This window comes from Myxocyprinus asiaticus, chromosome 7 (genome assembly GCF_019703515.2).
Source record: "Myxocyprinus asiaticus isolate MX2 ecotype Aquarium Trade chromosome 7, UBuf_Myxa_2, whole genome shotgun sequence".
In the NCBI taxonomy this organism is placed as follows: Eukaryota; Metazoa; Chordata; class Actinopteri; order Cypriniformes; family Catostomidae; genus Myxocyprinus; species Myxocyprinus asiaticus.
In genome coordinates this window covers 34,133,063-34,159,479 of record NC_059350.1, presented here as the reverse complement: position 1 = coordinate 34,159,479, position 26,417 = coordinate 34,133,063, and the positions used below count along the sequence as shown (strand labels likewise).

The window sequence follows — 26,417 nt, the reverse complement described above, 5'->3', positions numbered from 1 at the left end:
TGGGGTGAATACTGCATTACAAAGCCTTTTAGCATAACAATAACCATACACTCACTCACTGGTCATTCTTTCAATCATACATTCATTTCTGCATGCATCCCACTATTTCCAAGGTATACAGTATGTCTATGGCTTAGAGCATGCCTTATAGGAATAAAGTACGTGGCAGCTTTTTGGTTTTCAAATATGTACTGTTGGGTAGAATACTTTGCATTTAATACATTTGATCCTTTTAACATGTTTTCGCACTCTTAATTTGTAATTTTACACTCCTGCAACTTTTAAAATATTTTCTACATTTACAATAATTTACTCATAGCATAATTACGAATGTAAGAATTTGATCATTATAGGATGAGGAATATAAACTGATGATCCAAAAGGAATAACTCATGTGAAAAATAAATTAATAAGTGGCACCAAATATTATACTGTAAGTTCTCCAAAATTAATCTAAAAAGCCAAATAAGTCTACCACCTAAAAGTTATAACTGTGAAGTATATGCAAAAAATTAAGCCTTTGAAAGAATCTCTGCATTTACTCTGCACTCTCAAAAATCATTCATCCATAAGCTTTGGTTTACATTTGAAAATAAATAAAATAAATAAATAAACTAGTAAAGTTACTGGCCATTCAAGTTAAATATTTTTCTGGATTTAGTAAACATTTATAACTCAGATTCTTTGTTTAAAACTGCAGCAGAACCTTTCACATTATTCTCTAATAGTCATCAGGTATAGCAGAGAGAAGAGAATATACTGTGCATTACAGTAATGAAAGCAAGAAAGAGAGAGCAGATCTGAGATAAAAGCTTTGATGAAACACTACTCAAAATGCCTGTTTATGCTTTCTCATGAAGCAGAATAAATGACTGACAACCATAATACAAAGTCAATTATCATTATATTCAATTCCAAATACCCAACATACAATTACTGTTACAAGCTTTTTAGAACACAGTATTTAAATTTTGTTCTCAGTCTAGATGTAAGTTTAGGCTAGGTTTTTATGCATTCAAAAACAATTCAATGACATGTTTTATGGTTCAATGGGATTTGTGTGAGTTTATCTGTTAGTGGATGTTTATTACTGGTATGCCAGTGCTTTTGAATGATGCTCCGACATTAATATTCTATATCTCAACAGGATTTTTGGAACAGCATTTATGTTAAGAGAGGGAGCTGCTCTGTCAGATTTCTTGCAGTTTTAGTCTCAGGAATTACTCCAAAAGTAACCGGTCAAAGGGCAGTGAGAGTGCGAAAGAGCTGGATGAGGCAGAAGACTGAGGTTGTAAGTGCAGTGCATTTGCAAGCAAGGAGTTTAATACTGAGATCATGACAAGTCTTCCTTTCAGTAGCACTTCCAACTAATTCTGCCGCCCGAGCGAAGTCCTGGTATGTTTTTGCAACATCTGCTAGTACTGTAAGTGATTGGGCATGGCGCTCCTTACACCGCTGGCAGCTGGAGAAGCATAAACATACGCTTGTCAGCTGCACTAGTGAGCGGAAGCTTTGAGACAATGATTGAAGTGTCTCTTCAGGTGTCTGCCCAACCCTCACCACGCGCTGACATCCAGCCAAAAGCCCCCGAGCCTCCACATGTAATCGCCTTTTGTTCTCCGAAAAGTGAGCGACACAGGTATCCTTGGGGTGCTCGTGGACCACATCCTCATTCTTCATAGCACCAGCAAGGACACTCAAGAGTGTGTCCAAATCCCTTTGCAAAGAAAGGAATCCTGTTGGTGGTAGGGGATACCGGCGAGTCAGCAGGGCAGTGATGACATCTTCATGAGCGTCTGACAGAAAACAATCAGGGGTATCCAAGGAGAACAGAAGGGGACTGAGCTCTGTAGATGAAGAAGATGGCAGTACTATATGATGGGATGAGAGCAGTGGAGAAGATGGTGAGAAAGATGCAGGGGATGCAGAGAGGGAGGAAGGAGGCACAGACATCAGCAGTGCATCCTCTGTTTCACCTTGATTCATTCTACGGGAAAACTCATAGACAGTGAGTTCATCATCGAAGCTGGCACTGTCCAGGACTCCACTGAAACAGTTGGTGTAGACTTTTTGGCAGACCTCTAATGGGGTCTGAGCACCCTCCATTACTGTCTCACACCCCACAGCCAATGCTGAGCTGCAGCTAAAGTCTGGTTTCTCATGTTGATATGGGCTGAGCAAGGATTGTGGATGGGATATTGTAGGTATGGACTGGCAGTTTTTGAAAACCTCACAGCCAGAGGTAAGGTGATAGGGAGCTGTGGGGAGATTTGAAGAAGGGTGGCTAAATTCTTGTAATCCAATCATTTCTCTAGATGTTACTACCCCCCAGGGCCCATTTAGGTTTTGTGTAGTAACCACTACAGATGAGGGGCTAACCTGAAGAGAGTTGACTAAACTAGGACACAAAGGTGAGGCTATTACAGAAAACTCTTTAGGTTCAGTTTTAGTTTTCTGCTGTCCATTTGCTTGAAGACTACAGTGGCTTACCTCTCTTACCTCATCAATGACCTCAGTGAGCTCCTCAGATACAATAGTAACCACTTTTACCTCTGTTACTTCAGCAACCCCTTCATTCAAGGTTGCATCCTCAGTAGCCTCTTTTGCCACCTCAACTTTATTTCTTTTTAGCTGAGTTTCTGAAAGCCTTCTTGCTGGCTTAGCATTACCACTGACATTAGAAAGCATTTCCTGAGAATGTGATAGGTAGAGCGGAATGTTCTGGATCTTTCCCCGATGTGTTGATGCCGAGAGTCGCCCAAGGATGCCACATGAACAGGGTGAAAGTTGGAGGCTTTGTGCTGGTTCAAAAGATGGAATGGTGGATGGGTCACAAGAACTGTCAGTTTCATTAGATTCTGGTTCTATTGGGCAGACTACAGCTTCTCTGTAGGGAAATAAGTGTATTGGTGGGCAATGTGGTACACCACTATCAGATGTTGCAGACACGCTCTTACTCCTTGTCCTCTCTGTTGGTTCCACCACATGTTTTCCCATACCAAATTCTATTCTTACAGTATCATCATCCCTCTCTGTATCAGAGCTTGTGGTGTATGATATAGTCGGGACTTGGAAGCAAGGTAAACTTGATGGGGTTATCTGGCCTAATCTTGGCAGTGAGCTGCTCTTCTGAGTCAATGTTATGCTTTGGAATGAACATTCCATTTGTTTGGTTCCCTGTTCATTGCTTTGACCATACAATGCACTGCTGTCACACTTTCCTCTAGATGTGTCAAAGGACAGGTGACCTCCAAACAGTCTCTCAACTAAGCCTCCAACTGCACCCTCTTCCTGATCATCGCTGCCATGGTTGCTGGTGTTACCTGTATTCTGAAGCTGCATGTGGGAGTGCACTGCTACTATAGTTGGGGATACAGTGGACATTCGCTCAGTGACTGATTTGGACTCCATGGAATCTGGTTCCATCTCTATAAGTTGCTGTTTCCGCTGATATATCTTGTTTGCATGTAAACCCACTTGAGTTTCAGTGGGATTATGGGATCCCAATCCATTGGCTTTGAATGGATTGATGGGTTTGAATTCAAGTTGTGCTGGTTCTCCTTCAGAATGGGTTAGGGATGAGACTGTTGGACATGGATTTTGATCTGAGCACCCACCATCAAAACATGCCATTCGACCAGTGCCATTGTTGATGGATAAAGAACCATAGCTGTTATCTAATTGATCCTGTTCTGGAAATGATACCATGGATGTGTAATTTGTTTCCATGAATGAGCGACGCTTTTTGGATCTTTTATGGAAACTTGACAATTCTTGTGTAACCACTTTTTCCTGCACTTCTTTCTCCTGCTCATTCTTCTGTAGATCATCTGTCCCTTGTTCACCGACATAGATGCTAATCTCACTCAGGCTTAGAGTGCGAATCTTGGTGCTTGACTCTGTAGAATTTTCTAGAGAGAGAAATATCAGTAAACATACAGTATGGTAAGTAAATATGGTTTGTGCATCATATTTCAAGTTTTCTGAAGGTATACAATAGGTTTTGATGAGAATCAACCCAAAATAAACATTTTCAGTGAAAATCTTGACATCCATTGTGCATTAATGAAGACTTTGTGAGAGGCTAATTCACAGTGGCTTGCATGTAAAACAGTGCTTTTTAGCACCAAAGATCTCACGTCAACATGCAAGCCACTGTGAATGCATGTTTCACTGAATTTTCATTTTAGGGTGAACATTCCTTTAAAGTTAAAAATGGAAATTCTATAATTTTTTACTCATTCTCATGCTATCCCAAATGTGTATAACTTTATTCTGCAGAACACAAATAAAAATTTTGAGAAGAATATTTCAGCTTTGTTGGTCCTCAGAATGCAAGTGGATGGTGACCAGACCTTTGAAGCTCCAAAAATCACATAAAGGCCAAATAAAAGTAATCCATAAGTCTCCAATACTTAAATCCATGTCTTCTGAAGCTATATGATAGGTGTGGGTGAGAACCAGTTCAATATGTATGTGCTTTTTTACTATAAATCTCCACTTTCACTTTCAAAATGTGAAATAATGTGAAAGTGAAAATGAAGATTTTGTAAAAAAAAAATGTATATAAATATATAAAATATTGATCTGTTTCTCACCCACACCTATCATATCGTTTCTGAAGACATGGATTTAACAACTGGAGTCGTACAGACTTTTATGTGGCCTTTATGTGATTTTTGGAGCTTAAAAAGTCTGATTACCGCTCACTTGCACTGTAAGAACGTTTGTGTTCTGCAGAAGAAAGTCATATACATCTGGGATGGCATGAGGGTGAGTAAATGAGAGAATTTTAATTTTGGGGTGAAATATACCTTTAAATAAACTGCTTTAGTGTCTTCAACATTCATTATCAGAACATTTTGAGAACATTTCCTGGAGAATCTTGCCTTTGTCATACCTTTTGTAATGGCTGTTGAGGAGGGTTCTTCTGGAGATGTGAATCTTTCCTGAGCATCAAAGAACTCATCATCTGAGCTGCTGTCTCCAAATCCTGGTGGGGGCTGATAAATTGGCACAGTTTCTATTTCGTTCACTCCCTCTGCTTCCTGATCCATCTGTCTTTCCCTAGAGCCTGGTGGAGAGAGAGGTTGTAGGATGCTTCGGGCACTGTCAGGTGTAACGTTGGAGCAGATATTGTAGTAGTGTCTTGTGTCTCCTTGCTCAAATGTGAACACATAGTCTCTATAAGGGGCTACGGCACTTCCTGGACATTTTGCAGTTAACCCCTTTTTGTGGCTTTCTTTTTCTATTCCCAGTTCCTCACAATCCTCCTCATCACTGGCTTCAGGGGGGCTTGGCAGACATTCAACAATATTTGAGAGCACAGCAAAACAAAAGAACTGGTCAATCTCAGACTCACCATGAGAATCAGCAGAGCACAGGTCACTTTGGGAATGACTATCTTCACTGTGCAGTTGCCTTGGAGACAATGATGGTGAATAGCGGTCCTCACGGCAATAATAAGCTTTCACTGGTAAGTGGCATGGGCGTCTGGCAGAGCAGTAGGCCATGAGGTTGTCCTCCTCTAAGGCATCCATAGAGTCACTGGACATGCTTGTCATGAAATGTGACTCAGTGTGGCATGAATCGGATGCTTCAGATGAAGAGTCATTCACAATGATAACATACTGTGGTTCTTCAGGCTTTTTCTCTTGTTCTTTGTCACCCTTTTCTGCCCCCACTCTCTCATCATCTGTTTCTTCTTTCTTTGCAATATTATCATCTATAGATTCATGGATGGTTTCTTTGTCCTTCTCCCCATCTCTCTTTTCAACCGCTTCTTCCCTCTCCACCTCACCTTTTTCCACATCACTTTGTTCTTTATCAGTTTCTCCTGGTATCTTATCACTGGGCTTAGCTGCTATTTCATTGCTTTTGGTAGTGCTAGCAATATGTGCAAGGAGAGCGTCCATGTCTGTGTCTGAGTCTTCAGAATCACTGCCACAATGTGACACATAACCTATATACAAAAGCATAAGCACAGACAAAATTCAGATACATCACATTGTGTTAGGTTGAAACTTATCTTTGGCATGCAAAAACAGATGGATGTCATCTGAAATCACACATTTCCTGCATGTGTGGTCACATAACAAAATTGTTTGTAAGTGTGTCGTATGAGAAGATTATTATGTTGGGGTATGCTTTTTTGTGCACTTGGTTTAGTTCACCCACCAAAAAGTTTGGTGTCCGAAGTTTCACAGAGCATGGTAGTCAATGTAGATATGGTACTGTAGGTTTGTAGACCAAATCTGTAGTATAATCATGGCGCATATAGTTTTACAAACATGACCAAGCACTGCATACCCTCCTCTGCAGATATATGGTGGCTCTTTGAATTAGCTGTCCAAGGAAACACACAGATCTGAGGGTCCACAAGCAATCTGCAGTATCCAGCCACCAGACACAGTAAATCTTTAGCTGCCACGGACTCTAACAACAAGGTTATTGGCTAAAGACAAAAAAGTTTGAGAGAAAGACAGAATGGAGAGGGTAAAAAAGAGGAGAGGATTATTCTGTACAGAAGTGTAAATATGCTTAGATGTTTACAGGTGTAAGAGTATATGCACTGTATATTTATACCTTTATGTCCTGCAGGTAGATCTTGACCAGACTAACTCTCTCAGATTCAGGTAATAGTTCCACTTTGGTAATGCAGCTGAATTCAGTTAGTGTGGCCATGATGCTTAGCTTGTGGTTGATCACCTGACTCACCCCATACTGGGCCCCCACCAACAAACTCACCATTGACTCTCTGTCCTGCAGCTGGTTAAATAGAGAGATGAAGAAAAAAGAGAAACATTAAATGTGACAAACCAAGACCATGGTATATGGAAGAATAGACAGCAAGTGAGAATATTAAGAAAGGATACAAATAAACCAAAATAATTATTCAGAATATTGTCAGATTATTCATCCTTTTTTCAGTTCACTGTTAGGTCTTCATTCTGAGCTGTTTTACACAGACAAAGAGATTGTTTGACATGCATAAAAAGCAAAAAACACATGGAAAATCTGAATGCAAAGTAATGAAATACTGTAATGTCAATGTCACTGACTATGTACATTGTGGATCTTTCTCTGAGACATTATCATTGAGACTCAATTAGTGTCTGGAGCCTTACCATCATAGTGGCACTGAAAACCTTTCCTCCATATGACTTGAGTTCAGACATCTCATTCAAGTAGTTCAGTCTAGCTTGATTTACTGAAATCACCTATGTAAACACCACACACATGTGAAACTAAGTAAATACATAGCTGTTGTACACTACTAACAAAAAAGTACCAAAGGAACTGTGGTAATACCATCATTTTTGGACATGTACTTTGGTAATACCAAGGTTTTTCCATGGTTGTACCATGGTACAGTATGCTTTGACATACCATGTAAATACTATGGCAAACGAGTACGGTAATCAATTGGTACCATCTGACACCACCACTGTACCATGGTTCTGCCACAGAACTTGGTTACACATTATGCAGATTCTTTAACTGTTATAATATGGCGGCAAACTCAAAAAGCTGAGGGCACCACACAGACAAAAGGCTGCATAAGCACACACAAATATACATAGACAAGCACACACCTTTAGCTTGGGTTCCTGAGATAGAAGTTTTTTCATGTGGTAACTGATGGCTTTCTTTAAGTCCTTCTCTCTCATGTTTCGCAGTAAGGTGTGGGACACAAAGCTTTCAGTTCCCCACTCCTTCCTGCAAACATAAATGATTAGAAATAGTACACACTTTAGCTATGACACACACAAAAATTTTACTTTGAAAATAGTGCAGACTTAACTTGAGTAAACTTATGGCACAGAGTTGGACTGTGTGTGTTGGTGTGTTGTGTTTGTTTACACTCACATGATGGCCTTTAGTGGTGTTTTTAATGATTGTCCACTGCTGGCTAGTCTTTCCTGTGCATGTAGAGCAGCTAATCTGAGAGCTGTATTACATTTCATCTCCACTGCAAACCTTTCCAGTAATACATCACTCACACTCTACACACACACACACACACACACACACACACACACACACACACACACACACACAAACACACATGTTGGTGCAGCTATCATTATGAGGACTCTCCATAGACATAATGATTTTTATACTGTACGAACTATAGATTCTATCCCCTAACCCTAAACCTAACCCTCTCAAAAAACTTTCTGCATTTTTACATTTTCCAAAAAACATAATTTAGTATGTTTTGTTAAGCAATTTGAATTATGGGGACACTAGAAATGTCCTTATAAACCACATTTATAGCATAATACCTTTGTAATTATCAGTTTATAACATAAAAACATTTCCTCGTAAACCACCCAAACCCGCCCCACACACACACAAAATACAAAATGGTTGTTTTCCATCTGTGACTATATAATTTAAACCTGAAGTGTATAATGCTTTCAATATTACAATACTTTTCTTATCCCAGTGTAATATGCACAGACAATGATTATTAGTACAGCTATTAGTAGGTTTTCCCAAACAGTGTAAACAGTGTTCTGTAGCATCATCTAGATATTGCTCTGTTTGATTGAGCTTCCAAACTAGCCAGACACAGCAACATTGGCTCAACCAATGGAATGAGTTTGGGGTGGGACTACCTGTTTATCAATCAATGACTGACAGGGCAAGGATTCTAGACCAGGGGTGCCCAACCTTTTTAATATAAGATCTACTTTTTCTTTAACTACTTCATCACAATGTACCCATGTCAGTTTGGAACTCTGATATTGAAAAACAGGCCATGGAAAAAAACAAACAAAAAACAAACTGTGCAATAGTGATATCATAATGATAACTAATTTACACCAATACAGGGAAGCAACATACTGTCAACATATAATTTTTCCCATCTAGAGACGGAAAACTTTCCGCCGGCTTGCTTTTGATAATCAGGGTTATAAAAGCAAAATGAAAGTCTCAAGCAATCCACAAGATGTTCATCAGTCATAGTAGATCTGTTTTTAAACGTAATTATTTTCATGTGAGAAAATGCTGATTCGCATAAATAGGTTGATCCAAATAATGCAGGTAAAAGGAACATCTTCTTATATTAGGATACTTCTCCTCCAACAGAAGCTCCCAGAACTCCATCTTGTTTACAGATGATGACCTGGCCTTCATCTCAAGGTCATTTTGTAGTTTGAGAAATTCATTCTCCAAGGCTGTGTCCAAATGAAAGAGCGTTCCTACTTTGGAGGCAATTTCACCCACGTCTAACTGGGCAAAATGGCAAGCACATGTATGAAGCAACAGGCTCGAGTAATGAGAAGTCTTTGAAACTCTGTGTGCTGAATTCGGGATGGGAGGTTTTGAACTTTTGAACACTTAATGTGTGCTGTCGACCTGTGATAAGTCTTTTCCCTGATGCTCAAGCTCTGAGTAAATGATTAAAGAGCTGCAGATCTTGATGTGGAAGCTTAGTTGAGAGCAGCTGTAGTTTTTTTCTGAAAGTGTTAACCTCACCAAAAAATGTATCTCTGCTTCAGCCATCGCACGTCTGTGTGCAGCAACAAGTCTGTGTGGTCCGTGTCCATGAGAGCGAAATAGCCTGCATTGCAAGCTTCTTACCCGAATAGAGCACACCACCTTTATTGCAATGTCCATTACATCTTTGTCATTTATATGCTAAACCATTTTGCAATTAACTTGCAAGAATAACTCAATCGACTGGTAGATTGCAATCTGCCGGTTGGGCACTGATGTTCTAGACACTTGTTTGAAAACAATCATTGTATTTGAAATTCATTTTAATGAAGCATGTTTGGTCAAAAACATGTGCATACATTTATACGTACACACATACATACACTCACACACACACACACACACCTGTAGGTATAGATACTCAAAGGCCACAGGGTCTTCTTTGAGCATGTTCTCAAAATCTCTGTGCAGAAAACAGACACGGAACAGACACCTGTAGTCATGAGTCTCCTTCTTCTCAACCACCTGTCTCACACACACACACACACACACACACACACACACACACACACACACACACACACACACTATTAGAGATATACAGTATGAGTGTATAAAAAAGAAACTCTAGTATATAATTTTATATTGTATTTTAACTAAGTCCTTTTGTATGTATGTGTATGTACCTGTTGAATAATCTCCTCCTCGTGCAGTAGATATAGTTTGCTGATGCTGTATTGTTGTTCCAGTACCAGAGAAAAGTGCTCGATACGGGTGATAGAGAGTTTCTCCTTCAGAGTCATCACTATGTCCTAGTGCCAGGCCATGGGTGGATAACACATAACATAAGATACAAAAATCATGACAGTATACAGTATAGAGGGCATCATTATACTGTATAACACAGGCTTAAGTTGTATACCATTACAGTATCTACCATCACAGTAAATATTTAATACACAACATAGATTAAAGCTAATAACATTTTCCTTAAGAGTACTGTGGTGGCACCATGGTACAATTATAGTATCAGATGGTAATACCATTACATGGCCAAAAGCATTTGCACACCCACTTCTAATGAACAGGTATGGCAAATCCACTAATTTCAGTGAAGACAAAACCAAATGCTAAAGCAAACACAACAATCACATTTTACAGATTTGTGTGCTACCAAGATTGTGGCAACAGTTTGGGGAGGCCCTTCTTCTGTTACAGCGTGACAATTCTCCTGTACACAAATCGAGGTCCAAAAAGAAATGGTTTACTGAGTCTAGCGTGGAAGAACAAAGCTCGGACCTGAACCCCACTAAATACCCTTGGGATGAATTGGAATGAGATTGCGAGCCAGGCCCCATCGTGCATGACCTCACTGATGCCCTTGTGTCTGAATGGGAGCTAGTGGAATCTAGTGGAAAGCCTTCACAGAAGGATGGAAGCTGTTATAGCAGTAAGAGTAGGATCAACTCCCATTTAATGCCTATGTTTTTGAAATTACATGTTTAAGAAGCACATATGGGTGTGGAGTTCATATACTTTTGACAATGTAGTGTATTGAATGATTACTATATTTATGTACGTACCATGGTATTCACAAAGTACTTCAAAGATTATATGGAACATGTCCAAAAAACAAAATCATGCAATTACCATTCCAAAAATCCATGGTAATACAATGGTACTTGGCTAATAACATTAGCAACAGAATGAATTATGCAAAAGGATATTTATTGAAGATGTGTTGTTCAAACTGCAATTTTTACCCCTTTGTTATAACAACAAACAAAACTTCATATAACATCAGACTATAGTGAATGTGTCAACAGTACCTTAACAGTAGTTTTAGATTCAAATTTAAAAGCCTTTGTTTGGCCATTCTCCAAATAGACCTTCAGAACATTGGGCAGGAACAGCAAAGAGTTACCCTGGAGGTCAGAAGTCAATATATGGTCCAAAGTCAAAGCACAATTTTTATTTATACATATAATAACATATGTAAAATACCTAATTCTAATAGTAATGATAGTGCATGTGCTATAATACACAGAAACAACCTGTTTTAACAAACTGTTCAATAAATTCTGGTTGAGAAATAAATAATTTTTATCAGCTTATGACCAAAGTCTTATCACATTAAAAACGTTTAAGCTACATGCAATAAAAAATTAACTGTTTTATCACTGCCTTAGTAATGTGGTGTGTAATAATAATAAAAAAAATAAAAAAAACATTTATAGGGCCGAGGGAAATAAATAAGCTCTCGGCACTCCACTTAAGGTACTTGATCCTAAACCACAACTGCAACTATATTGTGCATCATGTCAGCACAACTACACAAAAATTACATATGTTACATAAAATACTGTACAATATTAACTCCAATGTAAAAATTAAGAGGATCAAGTTCAGCTACTGCGAATATTTAATTGTCCTTCCCCCAATAAAATGTGTTAATTAAAAAGTAATGTAAAAGTATATGACTCTGTACATGAATAATTATTATTTTAAAGGCTTTCCAAGCATCCTATTGTATGTAAAGTGGCAAGAAAAAGTATGTGAACCCTTTGGATTATCTGCATTTATGTATACATTTTTCATAAAATCTGGTTTGATCTTCATCTAAGTTAAATAATGAACAAACACAATCTGTTTTAACTAATAAAACACAAATTATTGTATTGTTCTTGTACATATTGAATACATCATTCAAACATTGACAGTGTAGGTTGGAAAAAGTATGTGAACCCCTAGGCTAATGATGTCAACAAAAGCCAATTAGAGTCAGGATTTGGCAAACCTGGCAACCAGTTAATGAAACGAGATGTGGGATAGAGCTACTTTGACCTATAATATGCACTCATCATTTTGAAGTTTTTTATTCATAAGAAGCATCTGCTGACGTGGAACATGCCTTGCAAAAAGAGGTCTCAGAAGGCCTATGATCACGAATTGTTGCTTTGCATAAAGTTGGAAAGGGTTACAAATTTATCTCGAAGAGCTTAGATATTTATCTGTCCAAAGTTAAACAAATTGCCTATAAATGGAGATGATCTAGTACTGTGGCCGTCCAGCCAAGATGACTCAAAGGGCACACTGCAGAATCAGTGGCGTATCCAGGACATTTTTACTGGGGTGGCCAAGATGGAGCACAGACCTAGTGTGGGGTGGCGATACCGGGAGAAGCTTTATGAATGGCACATGATCAAAATGTGTAAATATCGCATTGCTTTCGCTTCAACATCCACACATATGGGAATAAATTAATTCTTAAACTCATGTTAGCTTCAATTACTTTGAATATTACCAAATAAAATAGTTAGTCAAATCATTTGTGGCATTTAAGTGCAATTTGCCCTGCCTCTGCATATTTAAAATGTCAAATAAGGTATAAAAACTTTGAAGATTTTATTGGTCTGACTGACCAATAATACACTCAAAGAGCTCATAAATAACTCATGTAAAGATTTAAAGTACAGTCACAGCACAAACCTTTCCATTTCACACACAGGTTAGCCATATATATAACTTTAGCTATTGAACATATACATCTGTAAAACACTTTACACACCTCCATCATTAAATCAGAAAACATGGCATTTCATATTTCATGTCAATATAAAGATAACATGCTGAATGTGGTGTAGGGTCTAGCTTACTCTTTAACCTAGCTACTGTTCACATTCACATGGAAATTCGGGATAAATTAAATGATAGATTAGCTGAACATACCTCTCAAATAACAGCTTTCTTTCTGACCACAAATCGACGTCGTCAGCTCATTGGAAGTTGGAGGTAGACGCTAGCTCGTGTCAGCTTCGTGCTTCTTACCGACCATTATACTCCACACCTGGCGCCCGCTGCCCGCGACCTGCGGCACCTGCCTGGCCATCCGCGGCCTGCCCCTCCCCCCACTGATCAAAGATCAGCTCACACAGCTTCAGTCCCACCACTACTATATTGGTCAGAAATATAAAACTGACCCTGGGTCAGTGTGGCTCTAAATCAACAAATGACCTGAGATTTCATCTTTGATTGACAGGTGTTTCTATTGGTTCTTCGTTCTTGTGTTGATGAACATGATGAACTACCAGTCAGTTCTGGGGTGGCCACAGGGTGGCCAATGAGATTTCAGGGGTGGCCCAGGCCACCACAGGCCACCCCCTAAAATCGCCACTGCACATAATGCCCAATGAGGTAAAAAAAAGAACCCTAGATTGGCAGCTAAAGACTTGAAAGAATCATTGGAACTGGTTAAAATCTCTGTTCATGAGCCTACAATATGGAAAACATTAAACAGGCATAGTGTCCATGGCAGGACACCATGAAGGAAGCTGCTGCTTTCCAACAAATACATTGCTACGTGCCTGAAGTTTGCCAAGACCACCTTGACACTTCACAGCGCTACTGGGGAAATGTTTTGTGGACTGATGAAACTAAGGTTGAATTGTTTGGGAAAAACACACAACACTTCGTATGGTGTAAACAGGACACCACACACCAATATGAAAACATCATCCCAACGGTGAAGTACGGTGGAGGGAGCATTATGATTTGGGGCTGCTTTGCAGCTTCAGGGCCTGGACTGCTTGCCATCAGAGGCATAATTAATTCTCAAGTTTATCAAGATGTCCTACAGGATAATGTCAGGGTGGCTGTGTGCCAGCTGAAGTTGGGTGATGCATCAGGACAATGACCTTAAACACTGAAGTAAATCCACTACAAAATGGCTTATAAAAAAAAAAATTCCATCTTTTAGAGTGGTCCGGTCAGAGCCAAGACCTTAACCCAATAGAGATGCTGTGGTATGACCTCAAGAGAGCAGTTCACACCAGACATCCTAAGAATATGGCTGAGCCAAAGCAGTTCTGTAAGAGAGAATGGTCCAAAAAATACTTCTGAACGTTGTGCAGGTCTAATCCGCGGAAAATCTTGGTTGAGGTTATTGCTGCCAAAGAAGGATCGACCAGTTATTAAATCCAAGGGGTCACTTACTTTTTCCACAGCACTTTGAATGTTTAATGGGATGTGTTCAATAAAGACATTAAAGATTATAATTGTTTGTGTATAGTTAGCTTAAGCACCATCGTGTTTGTCTTTACTTGTGACTTTGATGAAGATGAGATCACATTTTATGACCAATTATTGCAGAAAACCAGCTAATTCCAAAGGGTTCACATACTTTTTCTTGCCTCTGTATATCCACTGATATGGTACTTTATGCATTTTTTTATTATAGACCAGGCCTAAAATGCAACACCCAATTTTAAACAATATATACTGTAACTTGGTGTCCCTGTTCCATCTCTCTATCCACCAAGGGGGTTGACCCCAACGTTAGTGCTTTTTTCATTTTCTCTCTAATTTTCTCCATCATTCACTCTTTCTGTCCTTTTTGTTAATTAGCATTCACACACTCCATTAATAACATAATATGAATAACAGAATGTGTCAAACCTGTGAGTGACCATTGACCACCACCTCCTCTGCAAACCTCACTTTAACTGGGTTTGACTTCAGCTTTGCTCTCTTCTCTGGAGTTATGAAGGATGACTTAGGTCCCTATGACACAGCCATTAATTGACATGTTTTACTTTCAATGAAATATTCTCCCAAAAAACATTTATTGCAAAATGTTTTTACATAGGTATTCACAAATTTCTCTGCACTGACTGGGACATGTGCTTTTACCTGCCACTAAGAAATATAGTCAGTTGTACAGTCAGGACTATTGGATGTCAAATCATCAGCTAAATTTCTTAATCTGCACCACCTGTGATTTTTATTTTTTAATATATGTGTCCTTAATGGATTGAATGCACAAAATAAACCAGGATGTTTATCAAACTAACTTTTAAGCCTGTTTGCTGAGACTTCCTAAATCTCTAAAGGGAACACAAGGGAAGGGCAAGGGCATGCATCTTGGTGTTGTTTCTGTACATCTTCTACCTGATGCTTTGTCTTTAAGAGCAAACCAGGCAAAATAAGGCGGGGATGGTTAGAACTTTGTGATTGATAGATGTTCCAAATTTGGTATAAGCTGTGGAGCTTTCTGCTGCACTCTGCGGTCACAGATTCCATGTGGGCCTGGTCACTGGGTTGTTCCAATATAGTGATCAATAAAATGCTATTGGAAATAATTTCTGCCTAATACCATATGGCAATAAAACACCACATCCTCATGCCATGCCCTAGTCAGAAGAAACAACATTGCTCAAACAACATCTCTAACAAAACAACATCTCTATGTGCACATATACACTTACCACAGTATTTCTCAGGACAGTCAATACTATGGTGCCCTGACATTCCCTGTAAATGAGTGTAAAAGAGTACAACATATTTAGTGATACTGCTAAGCTATAGTCACCAGAGGCCTCATGTATGAAACTCTGCATAGATTTCATCCTAAAAGTTTGCGTATGCACAAAAGTCAGTTTTGAATAATATACTAGACAGTATACTGAGTGTAAATGGGCCATGTGCCCATAAGATAGATGCTAATTTCTCCTAATCTTTGTCATGTTTTAGAGTAAAATAGACATCCTTTAAACAAGATCAATTTACCTAAAAACATTATTTATAAGATATTAAATTGTTTTAAGATAATATATCCTGAATATCCCATGGCAAATTATTTTTGTTTGCTGCAAGCATAAATCTAACCTTAACAATTTTTTTTCTCAGAATTAAAAACAAAATCGTTTTAAGAGTGTTTTTATAGATAAGTTAGATATTTAATCCTGGAAACAAAAGAAAGATTATAAAAATTATTTGTGCAGTGTAAAACTGTTGTCTGATACCGTATCATCGGATAAATTTAAGCGCATTTTAAAAAATAAATAATGTGCAATCTTAGATTTGTTTTATATTTAATTGATATTTTATATTAGAAAAACAGCTGAATGGCAAAGGTATTTTTCATAATGTTTTTTATAAGACTATGAACAGGGTTTTCATTGCGATTCGGGTCAGGATAAAGTGGGGCAGGCAGAACATTTTATGCACATGTTGTGCAGTGCTGTACCTGTTTGCAGCTTTACAGTACCGCATTTCTGATGACCTATCCAGACAGCCGACCACCAGTCTTTCCAATGGTTTGTTTGATACTGAATGTGTCCGGTAGTGTCTGTCATTATACCGTCTGTTATACCAGGTCATTCCACGTCAGTCAGAGTGAGTCAAGTGCACGTCACAGATTTACCTTTGTAGAATGCTGTCTTTTATCTCAAAATGTGATTTCTGTAATAGAACACAATTCCAAGCGCACAGCCTTTGGGAATTGAAAACATCACAAGCCAAGAAATCGCTGGTTACGTATGTAACTGTGGTTCTGTGACTCAGTGGTAGACTGCCAGAGGCAGTACTGAAAGCACTAGTGAAAAATTCTTGCGCTTGAACTTTGACCGAGAATAGAAATAGAAAGCTGTCACCCCGTGACGCATGATGTGTCTTTAGCTATAAAAACACTGAAAACTTCTGCTCGATCTCTAGATCATTTCTGCAAATTCCGAGTGACTAGAGACTCTGGCGGTCTTTCACTCAGTCATAGAACCACAGTTACATCCATAACCAGTGTTCTATTTCCTTTCATTCCAGACCGCCAGAGGTAGTACTGAAAGCACTAGTGGAAGTTGAATAGTTACGCAGTCATGAGGAATCCCCTTGTGATGCATCAGTGCAGGCAGAGAGCACCGAAGCACACACTGCTGGCAGGGGAGTCACATTCAGTATGTAGAACCGAAAAAAAGTGCAAGCTGAAGCCCATGTTGTTGCTGCACAAATTTCAGAGAGAGCGATACATCTCTGAGCACTGCCCGAAATGTTACGAGAATACGCGTAGAGTGACAGTGAATAGATGAGGGGACAGGATGCCCTGAAGACTCGTATGCATGAGAAATTAACTGCGTCACCCAGTGTGCTGGTCTCAGCTTGGAGAGTGCAGTCCCTTTGCGTGCATCACTAAAGAAAACAAGCAATTGGTCAGTCTTGCGCCAGACTACTGTCCTGTCAATGTAAACCTTCAAAGACCAAACTGGACATAGCTCAACCCGCATGTCAGCCTAATCTGGCGACAGAGCATCCAACACAATGGGCTCATTCAAAAATTGTGGAGACAATGTCTTGGGTAAAAATGCTGGATTGGGCCACAATGAAATATTATTAAAATCAGGCCCCCAGCGCAAACAGGGAACGCTCACTGATAATGCATGGAGCTCCACAATCAATCCGACGTTGGGCTTCGCACACCCCGTTGAGGGCACAGATGATTATACCCTTTCAAAAAGGCCACAACTAACCGGTCAGACCCAACTGAGACACTGCTCACCCCAGAACGGTCGATGCCAAAGCTGATACATACACCTTGAGTGTAGATGCAGAACACCCAAGCTCCAAAAGGTCTGGCAAAAAATCTGAAATCCTACAGAACAGTGTAGTGGATCAGCGGCATGGTCGGTGCACCAGTCACAGAACACCTTCCACTTACTAGCATACAATTTTCATGTAGATGTTGCATGAGCATTCAAAACAGTACCCCTGGCCCCCTGTGAACATTCCAAAAGAGGCCCAGTGGACCCAGTGGCCACACCCACAATTTCAACCAGTCTGGGTGAGGATGCCAAACTCTCCCCTCCAACTGAGTCAGCGGATCTAATCTGCTGGGTAGAGGACAAGGTGGCCCTGCTAACAATGACAGGAGGGTCTGAAACCATGGCCTCACAGGTCATTGAGGAGCAACTAACAGCAGACAGTGACCGTAGTCGTGCACAAGGTACAGAGTTCTCCAAATCAGTGTTATTGAGGGGAAAGCATACAACATTACATCCGGCCAATTGTGAGCCAGTGCATCCAGGTCCAGTGATCCTGGCTCATCCATCAGAGAGAACCAATGAGGGCAGTGATTTGTCTGACGGTCTGTGAACATCCTGCGGTCCCAGAAGTCCACCATATCATCTTCACCACCTTCGGGTGTAGTCTCCAATCTCCTTGTAACACCCTGCCACGTGAGTCGACCGGGCAGGTAAATCGCTCGAATGGAAAGAAGGTTTGCTTGAGCCCATATTAGCATATTGTGAGCTACTTGAAGTGCACTCCGTGACCTTGAACCCATGTTGATATTTGTAAAAAAAAATGTTGTCACGTTGTCCGTGCACACCAAGACATGTTTGTCCCTGAGCACCGTCTGAAAATGGAGTAGAGTGAGAAACACTGCAGTAAATTACAGAACGTTTATATGTGCTGTGCACAAAGCTCCAAGTGCCATTCACTCCTCTCTGGTGCCAGACTCCACCCCATCCGAGAAGACTGGCATCTGTACTTATTACCTCCCACCATGAAGGTGGAGGACCCAGTGGAACTCCTTTGAGGAGGAACAGCTTCCATGACCATGGAGCCAGGGCCTGAATGCAACGCTGTGTGATTTTGACCCTTGAGTATTTGTCACGCACTGGACACAGCCGTTTCTGAATGAGCCAGCCATGGTCGCAGCCATAGCAATCCCAGTGGCACCACTGCTGCTGTATTTATGAGCTTCCCTAAGAGCTTCATTAAAGTAATGTAGCATTGAGACACTTCACCACTGTCAGAATTGAATGTACCCTCTCCGGTGTGGGGGAGGCCAGCATCGTGGGAGAGTTAAGTGTCAGACCTACAAAATGGGTTGACTGAGTTGGGACAAGCCTGCGTTTGTTCCAATTAACTATGAACCCCAAAGCCATAATATTGTCCAGAAACTGGAGACTTTGATTCAATGCCTGCTATGATGATGCCGCACAGACAAGCCAATCGTCCAGGTATGGTAACACTCTCATGCAGCCTGGACACACTTTGAAAACACCCTTGGTACCAGATGTGAGAACTCTGAACTGAAATATTTGATCCATAAATGAAAACCGAAGGAATTGCCTGTGTTCCACAACAATTGGAATATGAAAGTAGGCATTCCTTAAATCTATTGGTACAAACCAATCTTGAGGCATTATGGCCTGTAAAACATCTGCCGTGTGCAACATTCAGAATGGCAGGAACTTTAGATAACAATTTAAATTCCTTAAATCTAAGATCATCTGAAACCCGCCGTCTTTATTTGTGACCAGAAAATATGTGGAAATGAATCCCCCAAGATGAATTTGGGGGTTGACAAGTTCTATGGCTCCTTTGCACAGCAACACCGGAACTTTGTGTGCAAGGACCTCTACCTGACGTGGATCGTGGACTACTGTGGGTCTCATGCCAGGGTGTTCAGGGGGTCGACAGAAAATCTGCATATGATAGCCTCTTGAGAGGGTAGTCAGCAGCCACTGGTTTGTTGTTACTGATCCCCAATGAGCCAGCTGACTCCCCGAAAAACAGCCCACAGTTGGCCTTTCCATGTCAGTGCTCATGTCTGTGCTTGTCTGCAGAGATGGGGGGGCGATGATGGGGGCCATGGTGTTGCATGTGAAACTGATGCCCCTGTAGTAAGGTGCCACCATGTCTGGCAGGAGGAAGTGGAGGTTGAGGGCTCCGAGAGCAAAACTGATGAGGAGGCTTAAATGTAGGTTTTGTACCAACATTCTGATAGCAAGCAACAGGAGTCGCTGTAGGTTCCCTGGGGCCTGAAGATGTCCCGACATGATGGGAACAAGTCTCTGAGATTGAAACATGCTGATCCAGAGCTTCCAGTGCTGTCGGTCCGAAGATTCAACCAGGTACTAGTGGCGACTGTCTCAAGTTGTTCAGACAGACCTCTGGCAAAGGGTATTGGGCCAACCAAACCTGGCACTGTGCTTGCACTAGAGTGCCAAAAGCTGTACTGTAGTGGTTGGCAATGACACCCATCTCCTGCAACGCAAGTTCAGTTAGATCCATCACTAAAGGGTCAGATGTTGTTGCACTCAGGGAGGAGTGCCACACAACAAGCATGTGTGACAAAGAATTAGAAACATGACCAAGACATGCTGTAGAGTTGTATGCCTGTGACAGCAGTTCATCTGCACATCTGCACTCGACGTTGGGGCAGTGCACGTTCCCACGGAGTGCCTCATCAGGAAACACAATGGGCACAACAACACTGGGTTCTACAGGTGGCATGCTGCCAAGACCCACTGCCTCTGGTTCCTGCATCACAGCCAGTGTGTGGGCCAGTTGATCAGGACGTGCGGCTTTTGATGAACCCTGTAATGCAGACACCAATACGGATGTAAAATCACTGCACTGAGGCATCAGAAAGGAGGGTCTTTATGCACGAAGCAGAAAAACATTCTCAGAGCCCACTGCTGGTTGTGTGTGTGTGTGTGTGGGGGGGGGGGGTGCAGATTAATACGGGTGAGCATTGCTTTCAACGTTCCTCCAAAGATGTTACCACTGAAGATGACCCACCAGATTTGTTAGACAAATTATCACTGTCAGAGTGGTGTGACTGGGCCGCAGGCAGACTTTCATCAACCACTGAGGTTGCAACTGGATTTGCGCCAAAAAGTGAGTCAGAGGCAGCCACTGACATCGCATCTAACTCCTGTTCTGCATGCATAGCTGGTGATGATGGCATGCATGATTCTGGCTCCATTTTGTCCTGTGCGTCTTTTGTAGGCTATCCTCTAGCCAGGAGCGTCAGTAAAGGTTCTACAGCAGAATGCAGCTGTTCCACTTTGTGTGCTAAATCAGAAGATTTCTTTTTTTTATTCCTTTTGTCATGCTGAAGTGTTTGTTTACACTTATGATCAGACATAGGGATGTTCAAAGAAAGCAGCAAATCCTCTGCAGTGGATTCCAGACCTGCCAGTCCTGCTTGATGCACAGCAAGAGGCATTAGAAGAAGAAGCCTTTATTCTGTCACACATTATACATTTTTTGCATATATACAGTGAAATTCTTTTTTTCACATATCCCAGCTAAGCTGGGGTCAGAGTGCAGAGTCAGCCATGATACGGTGCCCCTGGAGCAGATAGGGTCAAGGGCCTCGCTCAAGGGCTTGAACCCCCAACCTTCTGGTCAGTAACCCAGAGCCTTAACCGCTGAGCCATCACTGCCCCTAAATTATGGAGCATGGGTCAGACATAGCCTCTTTAAGATGGTCCACACCAAGACAAGCAGGGCACTGATTATGTCCATCCATGATATCCATCACATTAGGACATGTAAAACATCTAGATGTATCCATACTGATGTCAATATTCACCTAAAAGCAATTCATTGAGTTTAAATCCAGCATTAAAGATGCTGACTACCACACCTGGAGTCATGAGTTCAAATCCAGGGTGTGCTGAGTGACTCCAGCCAGGTCTCCTAAGCAACCAAATTGGCCCGGTTGCTAGAAAGGGTAGAGTCACATTGGGTAACCTCCTTGTGGTCACAAATAGTGGTTCTTGCTCTCAATGGGGTGCGTGGTAAGTTGTGCGTAGCATGAGCCTCCACATGCTGGGAGTCTCTGTGGTGTCATGCGCAACGAGCCACTTGATAAGATGCGCAGATTGACTGTCTCAGAAGCGGAGGCAACTGAGACTTGTCCTCTGCCACCTGGACTGAGGTGAGTAACCGCGCCACCACAAGGACCTACTAAGTGGGAATTGGGCATTCCAAATTGGGGAGAAAAGGGGATAAAAAAAATAATAAAAATAAAATACAAAAATCCAGCGTTACCGACACTCACGTAAGATTCACATCCAGCATGAAACAAATGATGATCCTGCACTCATTAAACCTAGGCAATCAGGGCTTCAGAGTGTATGTGTTTACAAAGGTACACAAACTTACAGGCAACCAGAAGTTTGAAAACACTCGTAAACGGCACTTCCCGGTCGTTAGCGGCTTTTCACGGAGAAAACTGCTCATAATCCAGTCCATAAACATGGTGACGAAACGTTCGTGGATATCAGCTGAAGCACTCTTCAAAAATGAACTGCACAAAATATTGTCACAATCTGTTTTGTCAAGTGAGAATGAAGAAGAGATTGAGCTGACGTGCTCAGGGTTTTTATAGCTAAAGACACGTCATGTGTCACGGGGTGACAACTTTCTAATTCGATTCTCGGTCAAAGTGCAAGCGCAAGAGTTTTCCACTAGTGCTTTTAGTACTGCTTCTGGCATCTGGAACGAAAGGAAATAGAACTTCACTGTCATTAAAAGCATGCTCCCTCTGTATAATGCCAAATAAAAATATTTACAAAAGCAGCACATCCATTACCAACATTTCCTTTTGACAGCTTTTATTTTAATGCCTTTTAAATTAGTAATGTAAAATTAATAAAATAAAACCACCTGGATATCGATTATTTCTGAATCGAGTACTTAACTCCATACTTCTTAATCTAAATGTGGTGTATTAAATGAAAAGCAGAGTTTATAATCAATCTGTTCAGTTCATTTCATGGCCCACTGGAGTCACCAGTTCACACACAAGTAAAAGAGTGCATATGCACAGTCAAGATTGTGCGGACAGTTTGCACATATTGACACTCAGCCTCATTCATGAAACACAAGCCAGACTGTGGCATGGGGGGCATGGTCATGTGTCTGTCTGCGGGAGACGGAAAGCAGTAAGGCTTGTCACCTGGGCTGTAATTACTCTAACAACTGTCTCTCATTATAGTGATGGCGGTGAGAGACAGAGAGTGGCCCAGAGCAGTGGCGGAGGAAAGACCCGCAACAGAGACTATCATTTAGAGAGAGCTATTTTGAGTTGGCCACTAAAAGCCGTTTTACTTTGTGTGTGTGTGTAAAGCTAAAGTGTGAGAATAAACACTCAACTGTTCGCTGTCTCCTGACTCATCCATTGCCCAAGAACTTATCCTTATCACACAGACACATTTTTGCAAAAATCATTCGTAAAGCCGTTCTGACGTAAATTTTTGGATTCATTAAAATTTTCGTATTTTCAAAACATTAGTTGGTACGAACAAAATTTACACCTGCTCCCGACCATGTGTAAATTGTGCGTAAGACATCCGAACATGTGTTCTTTCAGACAAACTGCTATGACTACATTTTGATAGAAGTCAAATTAAATAAGTAATGAAAAAAATTATTAATATTTAAATTAGTAAAATTAACCTTAAAAATAACAAAAAAGAAAAAAGCTTTTATATAGAAATGTTTCTTTGCTGCTTGCATTTATTTTTTCAAAGTAACATTTTCCCAACTCTGCTTATTTCTAGCAGAAGTTCTTGACGTTGCATTTGATTTTTTCGAAAAAAAAAATAAATACGAAAAATAATAATGCCCTCTAACATGACTGGCTGGACTTTTTATTATTATTATTTGATGTAAGCTCTACTATTTAGATTTCATAATTTAGTATAGGCATCGGTAAATTGTGTTCAGTTGACGTATGGTCAGTGGTAAAACAATAACTGAACACATTGCGGGCAGGTGCGTACACAATACTATGGGGAAAAAGAAAAGGCCTGCACACTGTCATGTAGCTTTTAAATCTGTAATATCTTACAGCGCTTCGGTCAAAGACATTCTTCAGGCATTCTATCAGTTTCTTTGAAGGTTGTTTCTGTTGCAAGTGAAGTATGTCACTGTACAGTTGGATTTACACGAGAAGTTTTTCCAGTGATGCTGGCAATGCGCTCATCTACACCAGAGAAGGTTCATGGTGGTGGACATCCTCCTGTCAGCATGAACTGAACATGTATTACACTAAAGCTTCATGTCAAACCATTTTTATTGACCTCTTGGACTGTTTAATTCACAAAAGATCCTCTAATGACAACAAAGATGACTGTAAGTTCCTCTCTTTCTTTTTAGGTGCATGTGTTTGCTAAATCAATATTTTATGATTTGAATGCATTCCATAAAAAAAAAAAAAAAAAAAAAAAAAAAAACATTATTACTGTCCGCAGATGTATGTTAAAAGCTTCCTATTCTCATTTACTAGAGAGTCTGAAGCCTTCCTTATATGGCATTTCAGGGGCGTGGATTATGATAATTGCGAATGAACGTGCAGGCGCGCTCTATTTACAAACATTTGGAATTCACTAACATACAAATCTGGGGAATGCGAAGCATTCATGAATCCGGCAGAACGTTTCCGGGAAGCTCCATTTTACACGGAAATTACTCCCAATTCTTTCAGATATTTATAACATTTTCATGAATGAGGCCCGCTAAGTTTATTTTTTACAAATCCTGATTCATGCGTGGGAAATTGCATACACAGATTTCAATGGTTTGTGCGTAGGCAATATTTATACATTAGGCCCTAGATATCCTATTTTTTGTAGGATATTACATGTTCTAAGATATATACATATTTTAAACTAAATTGTTTAAGAATCTTCAAGCAAACTTTTGTCCATACAACAAAAGCTCATTCTTTTCCTAAAAGAACAGAAAAACAACATAAAAGAAGTCATATGTTTTGCACGCTACTTTTCAAGACTTGAAGCCATGTGTTAGCTTTGTGTGGGTTACAGCAGAAATGTAAGTAGTTATTATCCCACTTCTGACACCAGGAGATTGGAACATCCCTTCTCTCTTCATTTTTGTTTTCATTGTTACTCGTCCCTAACCTTACATGTGGAGCGATGTAACATTATTAATTAAAAGTCTTGCACTCCAACGTAGCTCTCAATCAAATTTGGCGCCTTTAGATTTATCATGTCAGGTTTGATAAACTGATGTTTAGCCACCAAACACACAAACTATAATAGTGTTTTCCTTTCATAATGTCAAAAGTTTGCACAGGCTTGTTGACATACTATTTTTATATTCCATACTAATTTTGTAGTCAATTTTAGAGCTTCAGCAGGGAGCAATAAAGACTTACAGTACATGTAAATATCAGTCTCTTCCTTACACAAAGCTATCATATGGCTTCAGAAGGCTTAGAATACAGTGCATGAGTCATAAAGACTACTGTTATGGTGCTGTTATGGTGCCCCCCCAACCCCCCTTTTAAAAGTTTGACACACGTGGTCCATATGAACTGTCACTGTAAGGAAAAGAGTTGCTCAAGATGCTTAAACATTTCCCCTTTTATGCTCCACAGAAATTGTTTTACAGCATACGTGTTTGGAACTTCTTTGGGTAAACTATTCCTTTGGGGAACATGAAAAGGATCTGAGTAAATATGGGACTGTTTTGGAAAAAACTGGACATTGGTCCCCCAGATAGAGCCATATACAAAAAGACTCCAATTTTGTAGATGCACATAGACACACTCACACATGCCATATACCTGATGATGTCAGCAGCCTGTTCTGTGGATAGATCATCAACAGCAACATTGTTTATTTTGAATAGCTGGTCACCAGAGACAAGCTTTCCATCAGCAGGACCACCTATAAAGCACACAGACAAAGCACATAATGGAGAGTACCATGATAACTGTCAATCATGTGTACAAGGTTTCAGGGCTTCAATTACCATACTCTGAGTCATCTTAGTTGCATAGACACTCTATATGACTTGTTTCTTTAAAAACGTTGTTGTCCTAGTTACTGGCTAGTTTTTGGCTGTGGTGTAAACAGATGGCTCCAGCCATTCCAAGAGTAAGGTTTCCTGTAGTCATAGCTCCAAGAGCCAACCCCATCAGCCAACATGCTGCTGAATAGGTCAGGCAGTACATGCAAATTGCTGCTGGGTTACAGCATTTCAACATTCAAACTTATGTTCAATAAACATTTTTCATATGCTTGTCTGAATGAACCAGACTAGAAATTCATAGTGTTTTGCTCTATTAAAGCTAACATATATATATATATATATATATATATATATAGTGTGTGTGTGTGTGTGTGTGTGTGTGTGTATGTATGTATGTATAAATGATTGTAGGTAAAATATTAACTTATTTAATATCTATAAAAAATCTGTCATATAATTATACAACAGTCCGATCCCCATATCTGGTTGGACAAGCAGCATTCCAATAGTGCTGATATTTAGTATGACACTACTGGAACACTGAATCACTCCGCCTGTTCGCATGTTGTGTGTTCACGGCATGCCAGACAGGCTCTCAGTCTGTGTGCTGATGTAAT

At 40.3% G+C, this 26,417-nt stretch overlaps 1 protein-coding gene across 3 annotated transcripts in view; it reads right to left on the bottom strand.

Moving 5' to 3' along the window:
• Positions 1 to 1,234: 1,234 nt before the first annotated feature.
• Positions 1,235 to 26,417, bottom strand: part of LOC127443621 (FERM and PDZ domain-containing protein 1) — a 71,201-nt gene continuing 46,018 nt past the window's right edge. Inside the window, exons 5-17 of one of the 3 annotated variants that reach the window (XM_051702320.1) lie at positions 25,613 to 25,715; positions 15,714 to 15,759; positions 14,905 to 15,009; positions 11,280 to 11,375; positions 10,137 to 10,262; positions 9,856 to 9,975; positions 7,870 to 8,006; positions 7,596 to 7,719; positions 7,128 to 7,220; positions 6,586 to 6,768; positions 6,310 to 6,454; positions 4,901 to 5,962; positions 1,235 to 3,911 (exon numbers count right to left, since the gene is read on the bottom strand). In XM_051702320.1, the coding sequence (XP_051558280.1) occupies positions 1,240 to 3,911; positions 4,901 to 5,962; positions 6,310 to 6,454; positions 6,586 to 6,768; positions 7,128 to 7,220; positions 7,596 to 7,719; positions 7,870 to 8,006; positions 9,856 to 9,975; positions 10,137 to 10,262; positions 11,280 to 11,375; positions 14,905 to 15,009; positions 15,714 to 15,759; positions 25,613 to 25,715 (5,012 nt within the window). In that variant the 3' untranslated portion in view covers positions 1,235 to 1,239. Of the gene's footprint in view, positions 3,912 to 4,900; positions 5,963 to 6,309; positions 6,455 to 6,585; positions 6,769 to 7,127; positions 7,221 to 7,595; positions 7,720 to 7,869; positions 8,007 to 9,855; positions 9,980 to 10,136; positions 10,263 to 11,279; positions 11,376 to 14,904; positions 15,010 to 15,713; positions 15,760 to 16,474; positions 16,736 to 25,612; positions 25,716 to 26,417 lie in introns of those variants that run through there. The other 2 variants (XM_051702321.1, XM_051702322.1) reach the window with 2 other exon arrangements.